We start from the raw sequence: 19215 nt of genomic DNA, 5'->3' as shown, positions 1-19215 counted from the left end.
AAAGACCCCCAGACCAGCCAGGTGCTGCTGATCCTCCATGTCCAGGTGGCAGCCCGGCTGGGTCCATCCCCCCTCCCCCCTCCTTCAATTCTGATTTCTCTACCTCCGTAATGAGTCCCGCTCATTACTGGGGAATAAACTTTACTTTAAAATGCCTTGGTGGTCAGTTTCCTGCGCCTCAAACCTTACAAAACCATTTCCTGTAATTGTTCCTAACAAACATCCTCAAGGAAAAGTGCTTTTACACTGGGTGAGCTCTAAGATCAAATAAAGTTAGCCTTCAAGCAGGGCCTTCCAGGGAACCACCAGCCAGATCAGGTAATAATGAATGATTCTCTGGGAATGGAAGTTTTAAAAAGCCCTAACCCTGACCTGCTCCTTGCATGGCTGTCAGGCTGCTGTTTTTCACTATGACTGGGGGCTCTTTTTTTTTTTTTCTTAACTGATTAGGGGGGGGGGCACACGAGCGAGAGAGATGACTTGTTACACTTACTGATGCACTAATTGGCTGCCCCTTGTATGAGCAATGACCAGAGATTGAATCCCCAGCCTTGGTGTATTGGCTTTGACACTCCAATCTGGCCAGGGTGGATGCTGTTAGTTTTTTTAAGGTTCCATGGAGCTGAAAAGAGGGGAGGAGACTACTGAAAGTTAACCCTTTGCACTCCGCTGTCCCCTCTCAGGGGACATCGGAATTCTAGCATATCACTCGGATGTCCCCTCTCAGGGGACATTGCAGTTTATTAGTGATTACGGGGAATTGAGTTAATTCAACGCACGTTTCCGCCGTTAGCGTCGAGTAGCTGGTAGCCAATGTCCAGAATGGTTCGGAGTGCAAAGGGTTAATACATAGGCATATATCTTACTAATTTTTTGTTGTTTTCCTTGCATAAACATTCACCAGCTTTCTGCAAACTTTTGGCTAATTTCCAGGGTTCTGAGAAAAGATTATTCTGACAATGTTTGCCGATTATCTCAGTTCTCTAATAGAGGAGAGAGTTTTCTGAGTGTTTACTCTGTCATTTCCACTGACATCACTCCTCATGTGCCTTTTGCCTTGTTCCCATCAATAAGCGTGTCCTTACTTTCTGGTACTATAAAATGTTCCAGCTCTCTGTACTTGACTCCCCTAAGTCCTGGGATCAGCCACTTGACCAAGGAGACCTAGTCTCTGTTATTGAAAGTTCACACACACACACACACACACACACACACACACACACACTAAATAAGCTAAAGTTGGGCCTATATATTGGCCCCTACATCTTCACAGCAGGTTGAGACTATTATTTGAAAGTCTGCCACTGCCAAACTCAAATTTTACCTATCCAATTACTTGAAATATAGGCAAAAGAAGTATACTTTTAGCCATTTCCAGATTGCCTGCTTTGAATGCCCCAGGAAACGGCACCCAACATCTGCCAGCCACAGATAAGATGAATTCGGGGGAATACAAGACCCCAAGTTACTGCCACTCTGGAATACTCTGGCCCAGAGACTCCGTGCTACCACGGAGCTACAGCACCTAGATACCTTGTCCATGTCTCCCCTCTTAGGCGTTCCCTTGTCCTCTTCGCCTCTGGGTGTGAGTGGTACTGTGCTGCTGTCTCTGTTTTAAGGAAGGGACTTCCTCTCTCAGGCAGCCTGTCACAGTACTGCCCAAATAAAGCTGTTACGTGCCACTGCCATCCCATAGCCCAGTCTTTTCCGTGATGATTCTCTGCCCAAATCCTCACTTATTAGAGGTGGCACTGAAAAAAGGATTTTGGTTATGATCAAGGAATTGGCATGGGATATACTCAGTAGGACAATCAATTGGCAATTTGATCCTGAATGGTCTCAAGTAATTGGGACTCAAAACTTGAAATGCCTCTGTATCATCAGGGATGGCATCGCTCTTTTCTCTCCTGCACTATACATTTTTACAGTCTCCCCTGTGTCTCATTAGCACCAGTATTTGCGTGCACCCACACCATTAGAACTGACTTTGGGGACCAGAGAGACTGAGTCATCTGGGACAGATGGTCATCCCATCTGCCTGGATCCCCCAGAGGCAGGAAGTACAATAGATACTGTAAAACCTGTGGAATTGAATAGAAAAAGGAGAGCAATGTGCCCTTCTGGCCTGAGATTTGGCTACCTGCTGGCTCCATATGAGGAGGAGCTTTCTGCAATGGGCTGGTGATTTGGGGTACTCGAGATGAGAAGAGGTCCTCATCCCTGGGGTTGCTATGGTGAGTAAAGGAGCCCATAGAGACGGCTGCCGGACGCCAGGTGGGGAGACACCTTTGCAAATAGCTCACAAGCCTCTGCTGTTGCGACACTGATTGTGCTGTTGTGATGTCATCGTTCTAACACCTCCCCACTGTTTAGGCTGAGCTGGCTAATGAGTTACTTAAAATGACTAAAGGCAAGGAGTTTATATTCCTTTTCTTCCCAGGACCCTGAGGGACTTGGCCATTTTGCTGGACAGGTGTTCCAAACTACAAGATGCACATTGGGACTTGATTGCTGATGCTGCTCACCAGGGTACCTGAGAACCTGCCTGAAGAGGAGACAGGAGCCTAAACTTGCAAAGCAAACCCAATGGAGGGGGCACCCTGGGGAGACTGACTAGAACCCTCAAGGGAAAATGCAGCAGAGTGTCTTCCCAATAATGACTGGGGTAATTTACCCTCTGCTTTGCTGCTTACCACCTGCAAAATAATACAGAAAAAAAAGGCAAAGGGGAAGGATCAGGGGAGCATCCTCTTGTGAAGAGGAGGAGAAACATCTTTTGCCCTAAGGCTTGACCTCTCCTTAAAGACCTCGACCAGGAGTCAAAAGAAGAAGAGCCTGGAATGTATCTGTGGGGAGCAAGCTCCACCAATGGAGGCTTCCGTAAACAGTGGGAAAATGCTGTCCCTGCCGAAGGACTCCCCACAATCGGTGTGGAGAGCGGGAGTGATTCCCAGAGGAGGCTTTGGACCTGGTCTGTGTGTATTTTGTGGATGTGGATTTTTATGGCTTTCGGGGCTACCTGCCCTACTTTAGGCACATTGTCAACGGAAAACCGCTAGTTATGGCCAACGATCTTTGCCATTTGGGGATTCTGGAGTGGGTTTATCAGGAAGACAATGGTGTGCATAATGGTCAGTCAGGGGGGGATAAATTGAGTCCCGAGTCCACCCAGCTGTTTCTCAGGGGTGTCATGAATGTAAGTCCTCTTCACAGACAATGATAGTGAATCCTGAAACAAAGAGTGAAATACGGTAGCAACCATACTTGGGTAAAAACTGCTGTTTGAATTTTAACCCTGCTATTCTGGCTTCGGCACTCGCTTACTTGCTTAATCATAGGGTAGTTGCCTCAGCTTCCAGATTGAGACCTGGAGGCTGAGGCAGTTTTCCTGTGCCTGTGGACCAGGACCACAGGAGACCGATTCCCACTGATTCAGTAGCTTCAGGAGTAGAAACTGTAGATAACCTTTAAAGATTAACCACTGAGCTCTGCTTCTGTACTATCTGCTATGGCAAGAGAGGGCCACATTCCAATGTCCAGCAGGATGTGGCTGGGATTGACCCTGAGGGCTGTTCCCAGCCTTTAGAATTTAGAACAAAGGAAATTTCTTGTGGTTTAGACCTTTAAAAGGACTGCCTACACCTGGAATGGTGCTGTCGTGAGTGTAGCCACCTGCGTGTGGTGCTCTCACTGCCGTCCTGGCCAGTTCAATAAATACTTACCTGCTTTTTTAAATCAATCATCAGTCTCTAGTGGTCTTATTTTGAACCCAGAGTTCAACCCCACAACAAAGAGGCCATATATACTCTGGACTTCATGGAAACTCTTGAAGATTCAGAGTCAATTTGCTGCCTATGAAATCTACAACAATATCCCACCTGGCCTAATGCAAGCTGCAGTGAAGAGTGAGGCTGCCACCCTTTCAGATCAAAATACTACACACAACCAGGCCCCTGCTTGTATGTGAACCCCAGGATGGACAAGAGAGGTTACAGTGGAACCTAAGGGACGGGGTGTCAGGTTGGATGACATTGGAAATCAGTGACGCATCACAAAGCTTACTAGGTTTAGGGGTTACAGTCCACAGCTGGTCATCTTCACCTTCTGTGTCTCCACCAGTGGCAGGTACCCACCCTACACAGGAGTCTGGCCACCATGGAAGCAGACCCTCTGGCAAACAGCTACCCTTTTACATTAACTGTGGTTTGGGCTCCATAAACAATGCTGGCTGCTGGCTCTGTGGGCACGGATGCCCAAATCTCCCGAATCCCGGGAAGCGCTCTTGCTTTAAATGGACCCCTCAAGGAGCTGACAGGTTTGGGGTGAGAATTGATAATGGGTAATTACCAACTTAATGATTAAAATTGGCCCAGTTTTGCTAAAAGATGCTTCTGTCCTTGTTTCCCTGAGACTTTTCCCGATTTAAATGCAGGTAACCTCAGGGAATAAACCTAAGGTATTTACACTATTGGTGGGTGCTGACTAGTGGGAACAGGTTAACCTTTTCCTACCAGTACAGGTGGTAAATATGTCACAGGACTGGCTAATGCAAGGCACTGAAGGATTAGGATCTGTCACAGATCATTTCGGTAAACTCGGCTAACATAATCTACTCAGTAAAAATTTTTCGGGAAAGTCCACAATTAGCCTTCATTTTTGAGGCTCAATAGTACATCTTTACCTCATCACCCTTTGAGTACTTAAACAGCCCTGCATTTACAGAAAAGGGATTTTCAGCAGGGAACTGGCTTCCCACTCAGAAATTCCACCAGAAACTCAGCTTTTGCATTACTCCTCATTGGACTAACACTCTCACAGGCCATTTACAGCCTGAGTGAACACCTCACTGAGAGGGGATGGATAATTCCCCACTATGGTACAAGGCCCCTTCCAATCTGTTGAAATGTTGGGTTATATTTGCAATTCAGAAGGGTGAATTATTCCCAACCCAGTAAAAGACAAGCTCTCAGCACCCTAACTTCCACATCAGTAAAGGGATCCAACCAACATTTGTGGGGATGTTTGGATTCTGGCACTAATACATTTCTTCCTCTAGTATTTGCTGACTCCTTTCTATTTGTCACTTTTCCTCTTTTCAGTTATAAAACTGAAACCCTTACTGGCACTAAGCCAATTGCCCATGGTTCCTATTATGTCCTGAGTAATGGTAAAGCTCTCTATAGAATTGGGTCAGCAACAGAGGCCTCCTTATTAAAATGGAAATGGTATCTACAATATTTAGTTAAATTCAGCCTTACTGGAGTGTCACACTCCATGAGCAAATAGCCACATACCCTGCCACCTGGTTGGAAGAAGGATGGCTAGCACTTTCAAAATAAGAAAAACCAATGGTCTTTCTTTAACAGCGAAGTGATCAGGGGATAGAATAGAGTCAGTCAATGGAGAATTGCAGCCCATGACCCCTATTCAAATACTCCAGTTTCCATATATGCTTATTACTCCAAGCCAGTGGTCAGCAAACTCATTAGTCAACAGAGCCAAATATCAACAGTACAACGATTGAAATTTCTTTTGAGAGCTAAATTTATTAAACTTAAACTTCTTCTAATGCTACTTCTTCAAAATAGACTCGCCCAGGCAGTGATATTTTGTGGAAGAGCCACACTCAAGGGGCCAAAGAGCCGCATGTGGCTTGCGAGTCGCCGTTTGCAGACCATGGCTCTAAGCAATCAGCCACGCCCTTAGCAAACACTCTCCTAAGGTTCATATTTCACAGACATGTTCCTGGTTGGTGGCTAATGAGCTAACTATTTGATGGGAACTTTAGTAAAATCAGTGCTAGAATTACCAGGCCAAGCCATTTGGAATGAAGAGATACGGGGGAAAACTAATCAGATTGGCTCCCGTTTGACCCATCTGGGTGCATCATATATTTTAACTCCTACAAAGCAAGACATGGGAGAGGCATGATACAACATCAAAGCTGATAAACTAACCAATCCACCTAAGCAGGTAAGCCTTCTGAAGAAGGTAGAATCCCAGAGCTGTATCACCTTCTATCAACAGGCACATGGGAAATCAGGGCATCATGGGGTGACAAAAACAGATTGTTAATAAAGGAGCTGACCAACAGAGAGACATTTGCACAAAGCCATTAGGGAATGGCCCACATGCCAGAAATCTAGATTTCGGGTCTATCGCATGGGAGAAGAAATTTGCAGAAAAGGGTGACGCTGGAACCTGCAAATTGATTTCCTTGTGCCTCTCTTACCAGCAGCAGGAACAACTGAATTTGCCTTAACAATGGTAGTTACCTCCACAGGCCTTCTACTGACTTACCCATGCAAGGTACCTACCTCTACTGTCATTGAAAGGTGAACAAAACAGCTTTCACAGCCTTTGAGAGTAAGATCAAGGCTCCCATCTTACTGCAAAGCAAATACAAAAATGGGCACTATAAAATATTATTACAAAATAAATCAGCAGATATCACAGGAATACATTAATGGGCTTTTAAAACAGGAACATAGAGGATGATGTTCCCCCAAGTGGTCAAAATGCTACCCATTGTCCTGATCATACAGCTCATTAAGCCACACTCCCTGATCCAACCAATGGCATAATCACACGATATTTAATTTCACAACAACTGAGAGACTGCCAATAGACATACTACAACCTCTTCTGATCATACCAAATGCAACAGAATGAGCAGCTTTTGTGGACATGGTGGTCCTGACATTGCATCCACACGGTGCCCTCAGCATTCCATTCTCCCTCACAGGAAATCCAGAGCCTGCCATTTCCCCTCCATCCTGATAAGGTGGACCACCAGTTTGGGGCCATCCTCAGCCTGAGTCGGCTCACTGTCAGTGGGAGCCAAGCAAACCACCACAACTGGGAGAGGCCACCCACATACTTTGTGGGACCAAAATGGACCTGTTCCTGACACCTGTGAAGTGGCACTAATCACATCACACTGGGTAACAGCCTTTGGGTGGTTCTCAGGGAACAATAAGCTCACCTACCCCTGGTTGCAGGTGACTTCTGACCTCTGACTTTAACTCCTACTCTGCTTCTGTGCCACTTCCTTACCTGAGAAATTTCTACTCTCACCCACTCCATGTCCATATTACAGAAAGCACACCGCAGAGAGACACACAATACAGGCCAGACGGGGACGATGGGGACTACTCCTTTGGTTCTTCGGGTTGGTCAATCAGCACTCCTCCTCCTATTTTTGTGACTGCTGGCAGCATCCTTTCTGACTAAGCCAGACTCTACATACCACTTGTGACTCACAGACCCTTCCTAAGCCTTAAGGCCAACTTTTACTTCAAATCAGATGAAACCCTGATTTGAAGTGCCATAAATAGAGCAATGGGATACTACCTATCAAGTCTCATATAAGAAGTATCTAGAGATAGTGTGTACCAAATATCACAACCAGGATGCTCATTGTTGGTACTGTCAGATGAAAAATACTAATCAGAGAGAATGCCAACAACCCTTATGGGAATACAGAAGTAACATTATGTCTCCCACTAATCCTCGAGATGATAAATGTAACCCCGCCAACAATGTATGATTTAAAACTCTTGGCCTCTCTGTTCATTACAATGATCTCTCTCCCTCTAGTGTGAGTCTCATTCATAGAGGCAGAAATTGTGTTAACAAAGTGGCCAATGGCACATTACCATGGGCCACCTCACTGATGCTAATCAATATATACAAGGAAGGCAATGTATACATCATACTATTACCTGGACTTAGACATCTCTAAGAAATTAGAGATTTAAAAAATTCACATATGCCAAAACAGGTTTGGTTCAGTGGATAGACTCACATTGGTCTGCGGACTGAAAGGTCCCAGGTTCAATTCTGGACAAGGGCATGTACATTGGTTGTGGGAATATCCTAGTAAGGGGTGTGCAAGAGGCAGCTGGTTGGTGTTTCTCTCTCATTGATGTTTCTAATTCTCTATCCCTCTCCCTTCCTCTCTGTAAAAAATCAATAAAATATATATTTTTAAAATTTACATATAAGTGCACCCATGTAGTTCAAACTCATGTTGTTCAAGGGTCGACTGTATATACATATTTCAAATCATTATGTTGTGCACCTACAACTAATAAATGTTATATGTCAATTCTATCTCAACTTGAAAAAATATAAATACCTCACTTTACAGAATATAGAAATAATAATGAAAAGACTAGTAGTGAAATTATCCTGGGAGGAAATTTATTGGTGTAGTCATCTTCTCCCAAGGAGCTATTCCTGAGGCTTTGAAAGCTGTATAAATGAGTTCCCTACTAGAAAAGTCTCCCCTAGTATGGAAACAATGGAGCAATGCACAGTGAAACAGCAACATTATAATAAACAGGAACAGAAGTGGGCCAAAATGTAAAGTATACTTGCTGTCCATTTTTTAAACAACTAGACTACCTTCAAGGATCTGGTGTGTGAGTGTGTTGTACTTCAGGGACTAATTTGATGCATGGCTAAATTAACTTTTTTTTTTTTAAAACCGCCTGAAGTCCTTGTGAAACCTATCCCATACCCACGGAAACACATTGATGTTACTTACTTTTGACAGCAAGGAAGGAAATTCAATCACTGAGACTCACCAATCTGAGTAAGAAGGAACCTACAGATGCCTACCAAGCCAAACCTACGTATAGCCTTGGCCACAATAATCATTTATCTGCATGCTGGGCTTGATTCCAACAACCCAATTTTAGTACACATAGCATTAAACCTCTCCCCTGGCCAAATTCTCCCATAAATATCACTCATCAAGCCAAGCCTATCCCCCTCACCATTGACATCCAACAAGAGCATCGACAATCCAATGATTTTATGTGAGGCTTCTCACACAAATGTATGGGCAATGGTGGAGTGAGAACATAACCTATTTAGTTGACCCAGGTACTGAGAGTGAGGTAGAAAGCATCCAAGCCTGTTTGTAACATTGTATACTCCTATTCCCACCACTTGGAATTGTACTAAAGCCACACAAATTTGCTTGTCCTAGGGACAGAGTGTACAGGCACAGGAGCCTGGTAGACCTGAAAGAGAGTCAAAATGCCTCCACTATCACAAAATTTCCCCCCAATCAACCCTGCAACATATTTCCTGCACTTGGATTTGGCTTAAGATTCCATACAACTTTGTTTCAGCAGTGGACACCCTCTACCCCCAAACATACTTGTTTCCACACACCATTCTGCCACAGCTCTCCAATGCCACCATGAGCTCTTGCAGTAGTCCCCCGGTACTAATCCTCTGGGACCACTTACTCTAGGGACAGTAGGAACAGCCTATGTGCAGGACAGCTCACTATAAGCAAAAGAAACACAGATAACTGTGTCCAAGGAATTATCCACGGAAATTTAAAAAATGGTCCAGGAACTGGAACTGGGGTGAATCCCAGTATATTTTAGGGACAATGGTATTACATAACTGTATAGCTGTAGACTACTTATTAGCTGTGAAACGGGGATGGGGGAGTTATATGCATTTATTTACAAATATTGTTGCATGTGGCTCAAAAACACTCCCCAAGTTTTACAGATAGACAGAGACTGTTGTGAAAGGGGCCATAATGTCAATGTCTACTGACTACATTGATTGATTAAGTCAAAATCTTCTCATTTTCTGATCTATTTTCCTGGCTTTCCTCCTCTAAGTGGGCCAACTGGCTATAAATGGGATTTGAATTTCTACTTTGTGTCCTTATAGAATTTGGGGTCTTTAGAATGCTTTTTCACTGTCTCCAAACACAAGCATTACAAAGTTAACACACAGATTATAAAAAACATGGAGCCAGGGGTGTGGGGAGGAAAGATCTCTGTAGAAACAAGCCAAAGATGCTCCTGTATGTTGTATGCCCGTGCATATTGACCCTTATGCTGCTTCCTTCTTCACAACAGTCTGAAACCTCTAGCTCAAAGCCTGCTGGTACCTGTTAGGCACATTCTCTACCTTTTCCCTGTGCTCCATTATGCCCTACCTGGGGCTCTCACCTCCCTGGCAGTTTTCCTATTATTCTCATTACAGGTTTCACAAGACATGATTAATAGCTTTTAGTTTCCAGTAAACTGCCTCACCCAGTTTTCAGCGGACTGCCTACTGAACTCCCATCTGCACCTGACCTGACCAATTACTCTGACCTACACAGGAGACATAAATATCCCGTCCTCCTACTCTTTCTCACTGACACCATTTTGGGGCTCAGCCCATCTGGTTTCCAGATGACCTAATCCTATATAATAAAAGGGCAATATGCAAATGGCTGAGCCGCAGAACAACCAATCAAAACATAATATGCTAATGATATTCTAAGGCTGCTCAACCACTTGCTATGACATGCACTGACCACCAGGGGGCAGACAATCAACTGGTGGACCAGTCATTATGATATGCACTAACCCCCAGGGGGCAGATGCTCTAACCTGTAGGTTAGCTTGTTGCTGGGGTCCGGCCGATTGGGACTGAGCAAGATGGGCCAGAAATGCCTTGGAGACCTCCCACGGCCCCTCCCCAGCTCAATCATGCATGTATAATTCTTTACCACTTTAAGTTTCATATGTTCCTCCTTGCATGACCCTAACATCAGCACATCCCCTCAGTTGTCCTGAACCACAGTCACCTACCTTGGTTTCACCCCACAAAGCTAAGCCATTTCCTTAGACTGTAAATATCTTAACTTCTTCATGACTGTCCCCTCCTCTAGACAAGAAATACTCTTTCTCAGGCTTTCTGGGTATTTTCGCCTCTGGGTTCCCTACATTAGTTGTCTCAAAAAGCCTCTCTATGATGTGGTAAAGGGACCTCTCACTGAGCCTTTGGATCCTGAAGCCAGCATTCTCACCCCTTTAATGCTCTGAAAACTGCTCAAACCTTGGCTCTCACCTTAACACTTCTCAACCATCCAAGCCCTTCATCGGATGAAAGGAAGGACATCTCAATTGGCCTTCTAGGCCAGAATTCAGGGCCACACCTCAAGTTTGCTGCATATTTTTCTGAACAGTTGGACCCTACCGTTAGGGACTGGCCCAGGAAAGACAGAAACTTACCTTCTCCCAGCCAATGATGTCTATTCCCCACATGCACTCTCAGAACTTATCTCCACCCAGGCCACCCTCTTTTTCCCCCTCCAGACTCCAGGCCCTTCACCTCACCCTCATAGAAGCTCCCCATATCACCTTATGCTGAAGCACCTCCCTAAACCCAGCTACTTTACTTCCTCTTCCACCTTCTGATGACAATGAACAACACTCATGCCCAGATCTAAATTTTAGCAGCTGTATTTCCCACACATCAGCGGTACACCTCTCCCCCAGGTGTATTGCTGATGTGTGGGAAATGGCAGTGCCAGTACACACAACAGTTAATGCGTGGCATTATGCAGTTGGCGACAATACCCACGCTATAGAATCAGGGGCTCTGCCCTGCCCCCAGCACCTCCTCGCAGAAGGCAGAATTTATAACCTTTACTTGAGCATTAACTATAGCAACTGGGAAGACTGTTGACTGTTTGTCAACATCTAGACCAACTCTCACTATGCCTTTCACATCCTCTACTCACATGCAACAGTCTGAGGAGCAGGGTTTCCTCACAACCAGAGGGTCCCCGATCACCAATGCTAACCTCATTCTTAAGCTTCTTCAGGCCACAAGATTCCCTAAAGTGACAGCTGTAATCTAGTGCAAGGTGCATCAAACTGATACAGAACTCATTGACCTAGGGCAGTGTTTCCCAAACTTCTCTCATGATGAGAATCACTTGGTGGAGTTGTTAAAATACAGATGCCTGAATCCCAACTAAGAAGTGCTAAACTAGAATTTTAGGTAAAATTGTATACTTAACTAGTGCTCTAAGCTTAGTAATAAAATATACAATTTTACCTATATGTAACTTAACCTATAACTAAAATTCTAGTTTAGCACTTCTTAGTTGGGATTCAGGAATCTGTATTTTAACAACTCCACCAGGTGATTCTCATCATGAGAGAAGTTTGGTAAACACTGCCCTAGTGAACAACAATGCAGACAGGAAGGCAAGAATGGCAACCACATACCAATGTGTGGAATCCCAGCTCTTAGCTATCCTCACTTTACACTCCTCTTACAACCGCTGAAGAAATCTCCCAACTCACACAGGCAGGAGCTGTTTGGGAAGGGTCCTGGCTCACCATCGCAGGAAAACTGATCATCTCACAACAACAGACAGTCCAAATCCTAACCCCAATACCCAACTCCCTCCACGTAGGATGTAGGCCCCTCCTAAAATTCCTTAAACCCCTGATCATTAGTCACCAGATGGCCACACACCTCAAGAACATAATCAATGTTCTACTTGCTTTCAGACCTCTCCCCAGAGTTCCCTCAAAATGTCCCCATCTTTTTTCACTCACCAAGCCAAAGGACAGATACCTGCTCAAGACTGGCAGGTTGACTTCACACACATACCCCTTGTAAGGCGTTTCAAATACCTACTAAGCTTTGCAAACACTCTCTCTGGTTGGGTAGAGGTCTTTCCTGCCACTTCAGAAAAGGCCACCGAGATAGTTAAGGCCCTTGCTGAACATCTCATTTTTCACTTTGGCCTGCCCACCTCCCTACAGCTGGATCCTGGTCCAGCCTTCATATCTAAAGTCAGCCAAGGGGCTGCCACTGCCCTTCAGATCCATTGGAACCTACATATCCCTTACCATCCTCAATCCTCTGGCAAGGTTGGGAAAAATGAACTCAATCCTGAAACAACACCTCACTAAAAACTAAGTCTGAGATCCAAGAAACCTGGATCACTCTACTCCATTTAGCCCTAATTCACATTCGATCCCCCACATTCCTTAGCTCTTTGCAACTTTCATATGGCAGATCCTTCCTACTTGGAAACTTCTCCACAGCCTCTAGCCTGTTGGGAGATTATCTCTCCACCCTCAACCTCCTTTGGCAGTATGTCAACACAGTTCTCCCCAGGCCAACTCCTAACTCTACCTTAATCCTCCACTGGAGCCAGGAGATTGGGTATTCCTCCAGACATTCTACAGCAAGGGAATGCTGAAGCCCAAGTGGACAGGCCCACACCAGGTACCCCTGACCACACCAACAGGGATATGCATCCTGGATCCATTCCTCCAAGTTGAAGTGAGCCCCTGCACCTCAGGCTCCAAGAAACTTGTATCAGAGCAACTCACCTCAAACTTACAAAAATTCTTCAGGAACGGTAAGCCCCAGTGCCAGTTTAGGTCACAAAAGGCAGAACTTATAACCTTTACTTGAGCATTAACTATAGCAACTGGGCAGACTGTCAATATCTAGACCAACTCCCACTATGCCTTTCCCATCCTCTACTCACATGCAACAGTCTGAGGAGCAGGGTTTCCTCACAACCAGAGGGTCCCCTAGACCTTTACCCTAATCCCCTATGAGCATAATGCCACGCATTGACTGTTATGTGTACTGGCACTGCCATCTTAATGGTAAGACCTTTACCCTAATCCCCTATGAGCCAGGCCTCCCCCATCACCCCTCACATTTCTGTTTGTGCTGCTCTCTTCTCTGGGGCTCCCGCCCCAGCCAGCCCCTTCCCTACCCAATGACATACAACAGAACAATTCTGTGATCTTATCTTACCCTTACTCAAAGAAGTCCCTTCTCTTTATCCCAGTGCTGAAACACAGTTCCTTTCTTCTGGGATTGTTATCTTCAGGGTGATTTCATAGACTTTTCTTGGGACCAAATAACCTGCTGGCTGGAAGTGAACTCAGGATTAACTCAACTATATAGAATTTAGTCTCATGAAAGACCAGGAGGCTCTTATTCACCATTTATCTCCCTTGTCATTTTTAATTTTTTAATGTGCCTTTGCCTTATGCCATCTGGTTGGAATTACACCCATCATTGCTGTTAGTCTACAATGATCTCCCCAAGCCTTCTTCTCCTTTTATTGTGATGCAAGTCTACTCCATCCCTCTTAAAAATCTCCTAAGTCTTCACTATCTCTTTAGAATTGTCAACCTAATATATTATCTCTTCAATATCACCAACCCCACTCTCACACAAGACTGCTGTCTCTGTCTTCCCCTCTTATCAACTAGCTAATTGCAGCCCCAACCTTCTTACACACATGGGCCAACTCCAGTCTCTCTGTCCTCTGTAAGCTACATGGAGAGCCCTGTTTCAGCTCATGTCCCTTGATGAACTTTAAAACTTCCAAATCACAGAAATGACAAGAGGAACATTCACAGGCAGAGCCATTCAGTTACTCCAGTCATACTTAAACATAACCAAACACTCATCCAACAAAGTCTCCAAAGGACCAGTAAAACCAACACTGTTCCAGCATATAAGCACCTCATTATATCAACAGAACACTCCATGCAGAAAAGGTTTTAGGACATCTTGATCAATGCTTATGCAACTTCAGCCTTTTTCTGACTGGGCTATATCATTATCCGAACAGCCCCTTTTCTGAGCCTGGCTTACCATCTCAGCGACCTTCCTGTTTACAGAATCATGATTCTATGCTTTCCTACTATTATTTTCATTCTAATTTTTGCTCAATAATTATCCATGCTATTAAAATTGTAAAAATAGTTGAAAATGATATCAATGAGACAAAAGCAGGATTAAGACAAATACATGCATTTAATGATATCAGAAATATCTCTGCACTAGAAAAGCTTTATTCTTGTCTCAAGGAGAGTTCGAATGGAAATACTGCATATTAACCTTCAAATTATAAAGATGGGAACACCTGAAAAACGCCTTATTTTCTCTTTTGATTCTCCTGTATATGTTCATTTTTTATCTTCAATTGTATAGTCTTTTTTCCTTTTCTGAATTGTCCTAGTGATGTGTTGTCCTGCTTTCTTAGTTTACATGGAGATAACAGAAGGAGATGCAGATGAGTTTGGTAATGAACCTTATCCATAAACTTTTCACTGTTACCAGAAAAGTTGTCGAGGAAAATAGCCACTTGTCTTGTGAAGCTTTCCCAAAAAAATCTTCAGAGCTGCCTTTTCTTTCTCAATCTCCTTAACCCGGATATTTAATGCCTTCTGGAGTTTTTGAATGTGGAGTCTAGTCCTCTTTTCCTCTCCAAGGTTGTTCACCAGGGCTTTTCGCAGGTATACAGCGTCTCCTATTTTCATGGTGCTTTTCTTCACTGTGTAGCTCATTCCACGCATGTTCAAACTTTGGCAGAGGAGGTTCAAGACATGAGGAAGAGGCTGCCTGTAAATGCCTCAGTAAAATGATTCTCCTGCAGCTTGGAATGTCAGAACCATGGCACCATGGGAACAGAGACCCAGAATCTTGGAGATGAATGGCATCAGAGGTTCACTTAATCTAATCTTCATATCGACTGATAATACATTTTTAAGCTTATATATATAGTTAGATTAGAAACAGATGAGTATTTTGATGGATCAGAATGGCCATTAGGGTGCCTGTTGCCTTTTTGTGCTTACACTGAGATTGAATAGTAAGTCACTTAGGTTGAATGGAAAGTGCCTTTAGGTATTCATAATCAGGTTCAAATTGTTCATGGATAGAGAGAAATAGAAAGTAGATTCAATAATTCAGTTTAGTTTTAGAAACTATAATTCATTCCTGTATGAATTCACTTCAAGTTGCTAAATACTTGAGTGTTATCATTTGTCTAAGTATTGGATTGGACTTAAAGAACTTCCTCATGAAGGATCTATTTTTCAGACAAGGAAAGGAAAGAGGGAAGTACACATGTATTTATTCACATGTGCAAAAAACCCTTAAGAAATAGGATAAATGAAAAACAAAAGAGATTATAGAGATGGAAAGGGACAGGAGGCAAGATGCAAGGGTGGGAAAATGGAAATAGGGCAGAAGGCACAGAAAGAGAGACACTTCTTTGAGTATACCCTTTGTTTTTACATTTAAAAACATGTTAATTTTTCATGTGCTCAAAAATAATTAAAATAAAAAAGATTGGTGGCACCCCTTGCTTTTTAATGTGTGTTCTAGGGATTTTGTGAGCCAGGTTCTGTCTGTTGGAGAAACTAAATAAAAAAGGAAAGCTATAATGTACTCTGTGGTGCTGGACTGGAATTGGAGATGTCAGTATGAAATTATGGCTCTGTGAATCAGATAAACTCACAGTTCTAAAGATCATTATGAATTTGTAATTCTATTAATCAGTATGAGTTCATAGTTCTATAAATTGTATAAATCCTTATAAAGAATGGGTCACAATAAACTGTCTTCAAATATGCCTTCGGGACTTTGGAACTTAGTGACTCTCCTCCATATGGTTTGAGCCCCATTTATACTTCTTGGCCACAAAATTCTAGACTGGGCAGAATACAGCTTTTATGTCCCTCTCTTTGGGGTTTAGCTATAACTTTTGCCTAAACTGTGATTATGTTATTTCTGTTAATCCCATTATGAGCAGAAACATTTTTAATCAGCAGCAGAAAACTTGAATAATGTAGAATGTTCCTAAATAAATAGGAAGACACATTTTTCTCCTAACAGGATAGCACTATCAATTGTCTTTGTTTTTATCGAGGTACTAGAGGCCTGGTGCATGGATTCGTGCACCAGTGGGGTCCCTCGGCCTGGCCTGTTTCAGACTTATCCCCATAGGCCAGGCTGAGGGACCCCACCCTTGCATGAATCCGTGTACCAGGCCTCTAGTATGCATATACCTGTAAGATCTTTGGTTAATCTCTTCCCGCCCTCCTCCTCCCTCTTTCCCTCTGAGATTCATCAGTCTGTTCCATGTTTCCATGCCTGGGCATTGAGTATCTGCCCCCTGGTGGTCAGTGTGTGTCACAGCTACCAGTCAAACAGTTGAATGATTGAATGGTCACTTAGGCTCTTGAATATATAGATAATTGGCATATAACGTTGTATTAGTTTCAATTGTACATAATGATTCATTGTTTGTATATATTGCAAATGATCACCACAACGTCTAGTTAATATCTTTCCCCATAGATAGGTACAAAAGTCTTTTTTTTTTCTTGTGGTGAGAACTTTTAAGATCTACTCCCTTAGTAACTTTCAAATATAAAAATACAGTATTAATTACTATCACCAAGCTTTATGTTGCAGCCTATGTCTTAATTTTATAATCGAAAGTTTGTATCTTTTGACCCTCTCTACCCATTTTGTGCACCCTTCCCCTACCCTCTGGCTCTGTCAATCTGTTCTCTGCATCTATGATTTAATATTTGTGTTTTAGAATTTATGTATGTCAGATAATATGGTATATGTCTTTCTCTGTCTGACTTACTGCACTTAGCATAGTGCCTTTAATGCCCATCCAGTTGCCACAGTGTCAGGATTTCTTCCTTTTTTAATGGATGAATAAAGTTCCATTGTATTATAAATATATTTTCTTTATTCATCTGTTGATGGACACTTGTTTCTATTTCCTGACTACTGTGAACCATGCAGCAATGAGTAAGGGGTGAAGATACCACTTTAAGACGGTGATTTCATTTCCTACAGATATGGGATTTGGGATTATATGGTCGTTCTTTTAATTTTTTAAAATCTATTTTTATTGATTTCAGAGAGGAAGGAAGGAGAGAGAGAAAGAAACATCAATGATGAAAGAGAATCATTGATGGGCTGCCTCCTAGCTCTGTTGTTATTCAGAATGCAGGAGACAAAGAATGATCCTGAGAACTTAATCTCTTACACACCTATTAGACCCGCCAATCACTGAAACAAACATGCAACAGTTCCAGTATAAACACCACCGGAAGTGAGTGGTGTGGGGGTGAACACAGACCTGGGGGCAAATGGTCCACATGGTGAACAGCAGAGAAGAGGGGAGGACACCTGAGGGGAGAAATGGCCGCGTCCCCTTATCTACCCTCCTGAGGAGGCCGCCATGCCAGGCCCCACGCGCAGCCTGGCCAGCAGTTGGGAATGCTCCCTGCAGTTAGCGCATGCGCGCCTATGGGAGCCAACCGCCTGAGCGCATGCGCCTATGGGAGCCAACCGCCCGCAACGGACGCTGGGAGCAGTTGCAGGCAGAGCCCCATCCCCAGTGGGCGTGCTCCTGCGTCCTGGCGCGAGGCACCCTGGGAAGAGGCCCAGGCTGTCCCTGCAGCAGAAGAAGGAGGTGGAGGGAGGGGCGCCCTGGGAAGCCTCCTGCAGGTCCTCCTCCTCAGAGCCTCCCAGCGCATGTGCAGGGAGCACTTAGGTTTTAAAGCTTCAAACGTGCCGCGCATGCACTTAGCTGCCCCCTCGGGACAGAATTTGGGAGAGGCCGGCCTGAAACATGTATATCCTGGTGTCAGAGTAATAAAACACATATGTAGTAGCAGAATCAACTTACTGACTTGAGTTTGTCATGCTTTCCAAAGAAACTCAAATTATACAATCATCTTCCCGGTCATTTGCAAGAGGGGCAAGAGGCAGGAGAAAGACACATCACTACATTTTCCATTTTGCACAATTTGTGAACTATGCAAAGGCATTACTTGTTTAAAACATTACATTAAAATCAAAGGATAAAATATTAGACACTGAACAACCTAATACAATGAGAAACAAAAATGGTGATTTCTGGCTTTGCCCTGTAGGCTGCAGGCCTTGCACTGATGGACTGGAGCAAAGGGGATGGTTGTAAGGCTGGGCCGGCTGCATCTGCAGGGCTCCCAGCACTGGGCGGAACTTGGGGCCACAGGACTGGTCCCTAAGGAATGAAATCCAGCATGCTGCCTCTGTGGGGTCAATCCTAATTTCAAACCCTGGGATCCGTGAGCCATAGGTTCCCATTATTTCTTCAGGCAACATGTACTGAATTTTGTTCAGAAAATGTAGCCTGTGTTGAAGTAAACCAAGACCAGATAGAAAGCAGTTTGAGGGACCTAGAACTAGGGTGATGGATCAAGAACGTATATAAAGGACACATCAATGACTGAGTGACTAGAACTTACCTTGGAGGTCATTACTGTTAGTGTGTCTTTAAATTTGTGACTTTAAATTTGAACGGAACTGTTGGTTCTTGCCTACCTATCAGAGCCCTCCATGGAATGCCCCCCACCACCCCAGCCAACCAGCCCTCTGCCCTTCCCCCGCTGCAGAAGGTCAGGAGCCCCACATTCTACCGTTTAAATCCCAACCTTCCCTCCACTGGATGGTGAGCAGCTGTTGGAGCAGGTCACTCTCTGGATCCTCGGCTTGACTTTTCTCGTTGTGGAGGCTTCTAGGCAGCGGTGGTTTGTGAATGAGCCCGCGGGG

The 19215-nt window shown here is 44.0% G+C and overlaps 1 protein-coding gene across 4 annotated transcripts in view; it reads left to right on the top strand.

Annotated features, from left to right (window-relative positions):
- The window catches only part of LOC311630173 (F-box/WD repeat-containing protein 12-like), a 55445-nt gene extending 51708 nt beyond the window's left edge, over positions 1-3737 (top strand). For all 4 annotated transcript variants that reach the window (XR_014796334.1, XR_014796335.1, XR_014796336.1 and 1 more), the window contains one exon: positions 2441-3737. Coding sequence is in view for 1 of the 4 variants with exons in the window: in XM_084899028.1 (XP_084755154.1) it covers positions 2441-2537 (97 nt within the window). In the remaining 3 variants the exon portion in view is untranslated. The remainder of the gene's footprint in view (positions 1-2440) is intronic.
- Positions 3738-19215: the final 15478 nt, after the last annotated feature.

Source organism: Pipistrellus hanaki (genome assembly GCF_964339955.1).
Source record: "Pipistrellus hanaki genome assembly, chromosome: 11".
Taxonomy (NCBI): domain Eukaryota; kingdom Metazoa; phylum Chordata; class Mammalia; order Chiroptera; family Vespertilionidae; genus Pipistrellus; species Pipistrellus hanaki.
This window is presented reverse-complemented; position numbering and strand designations above follow the sequence as displayed.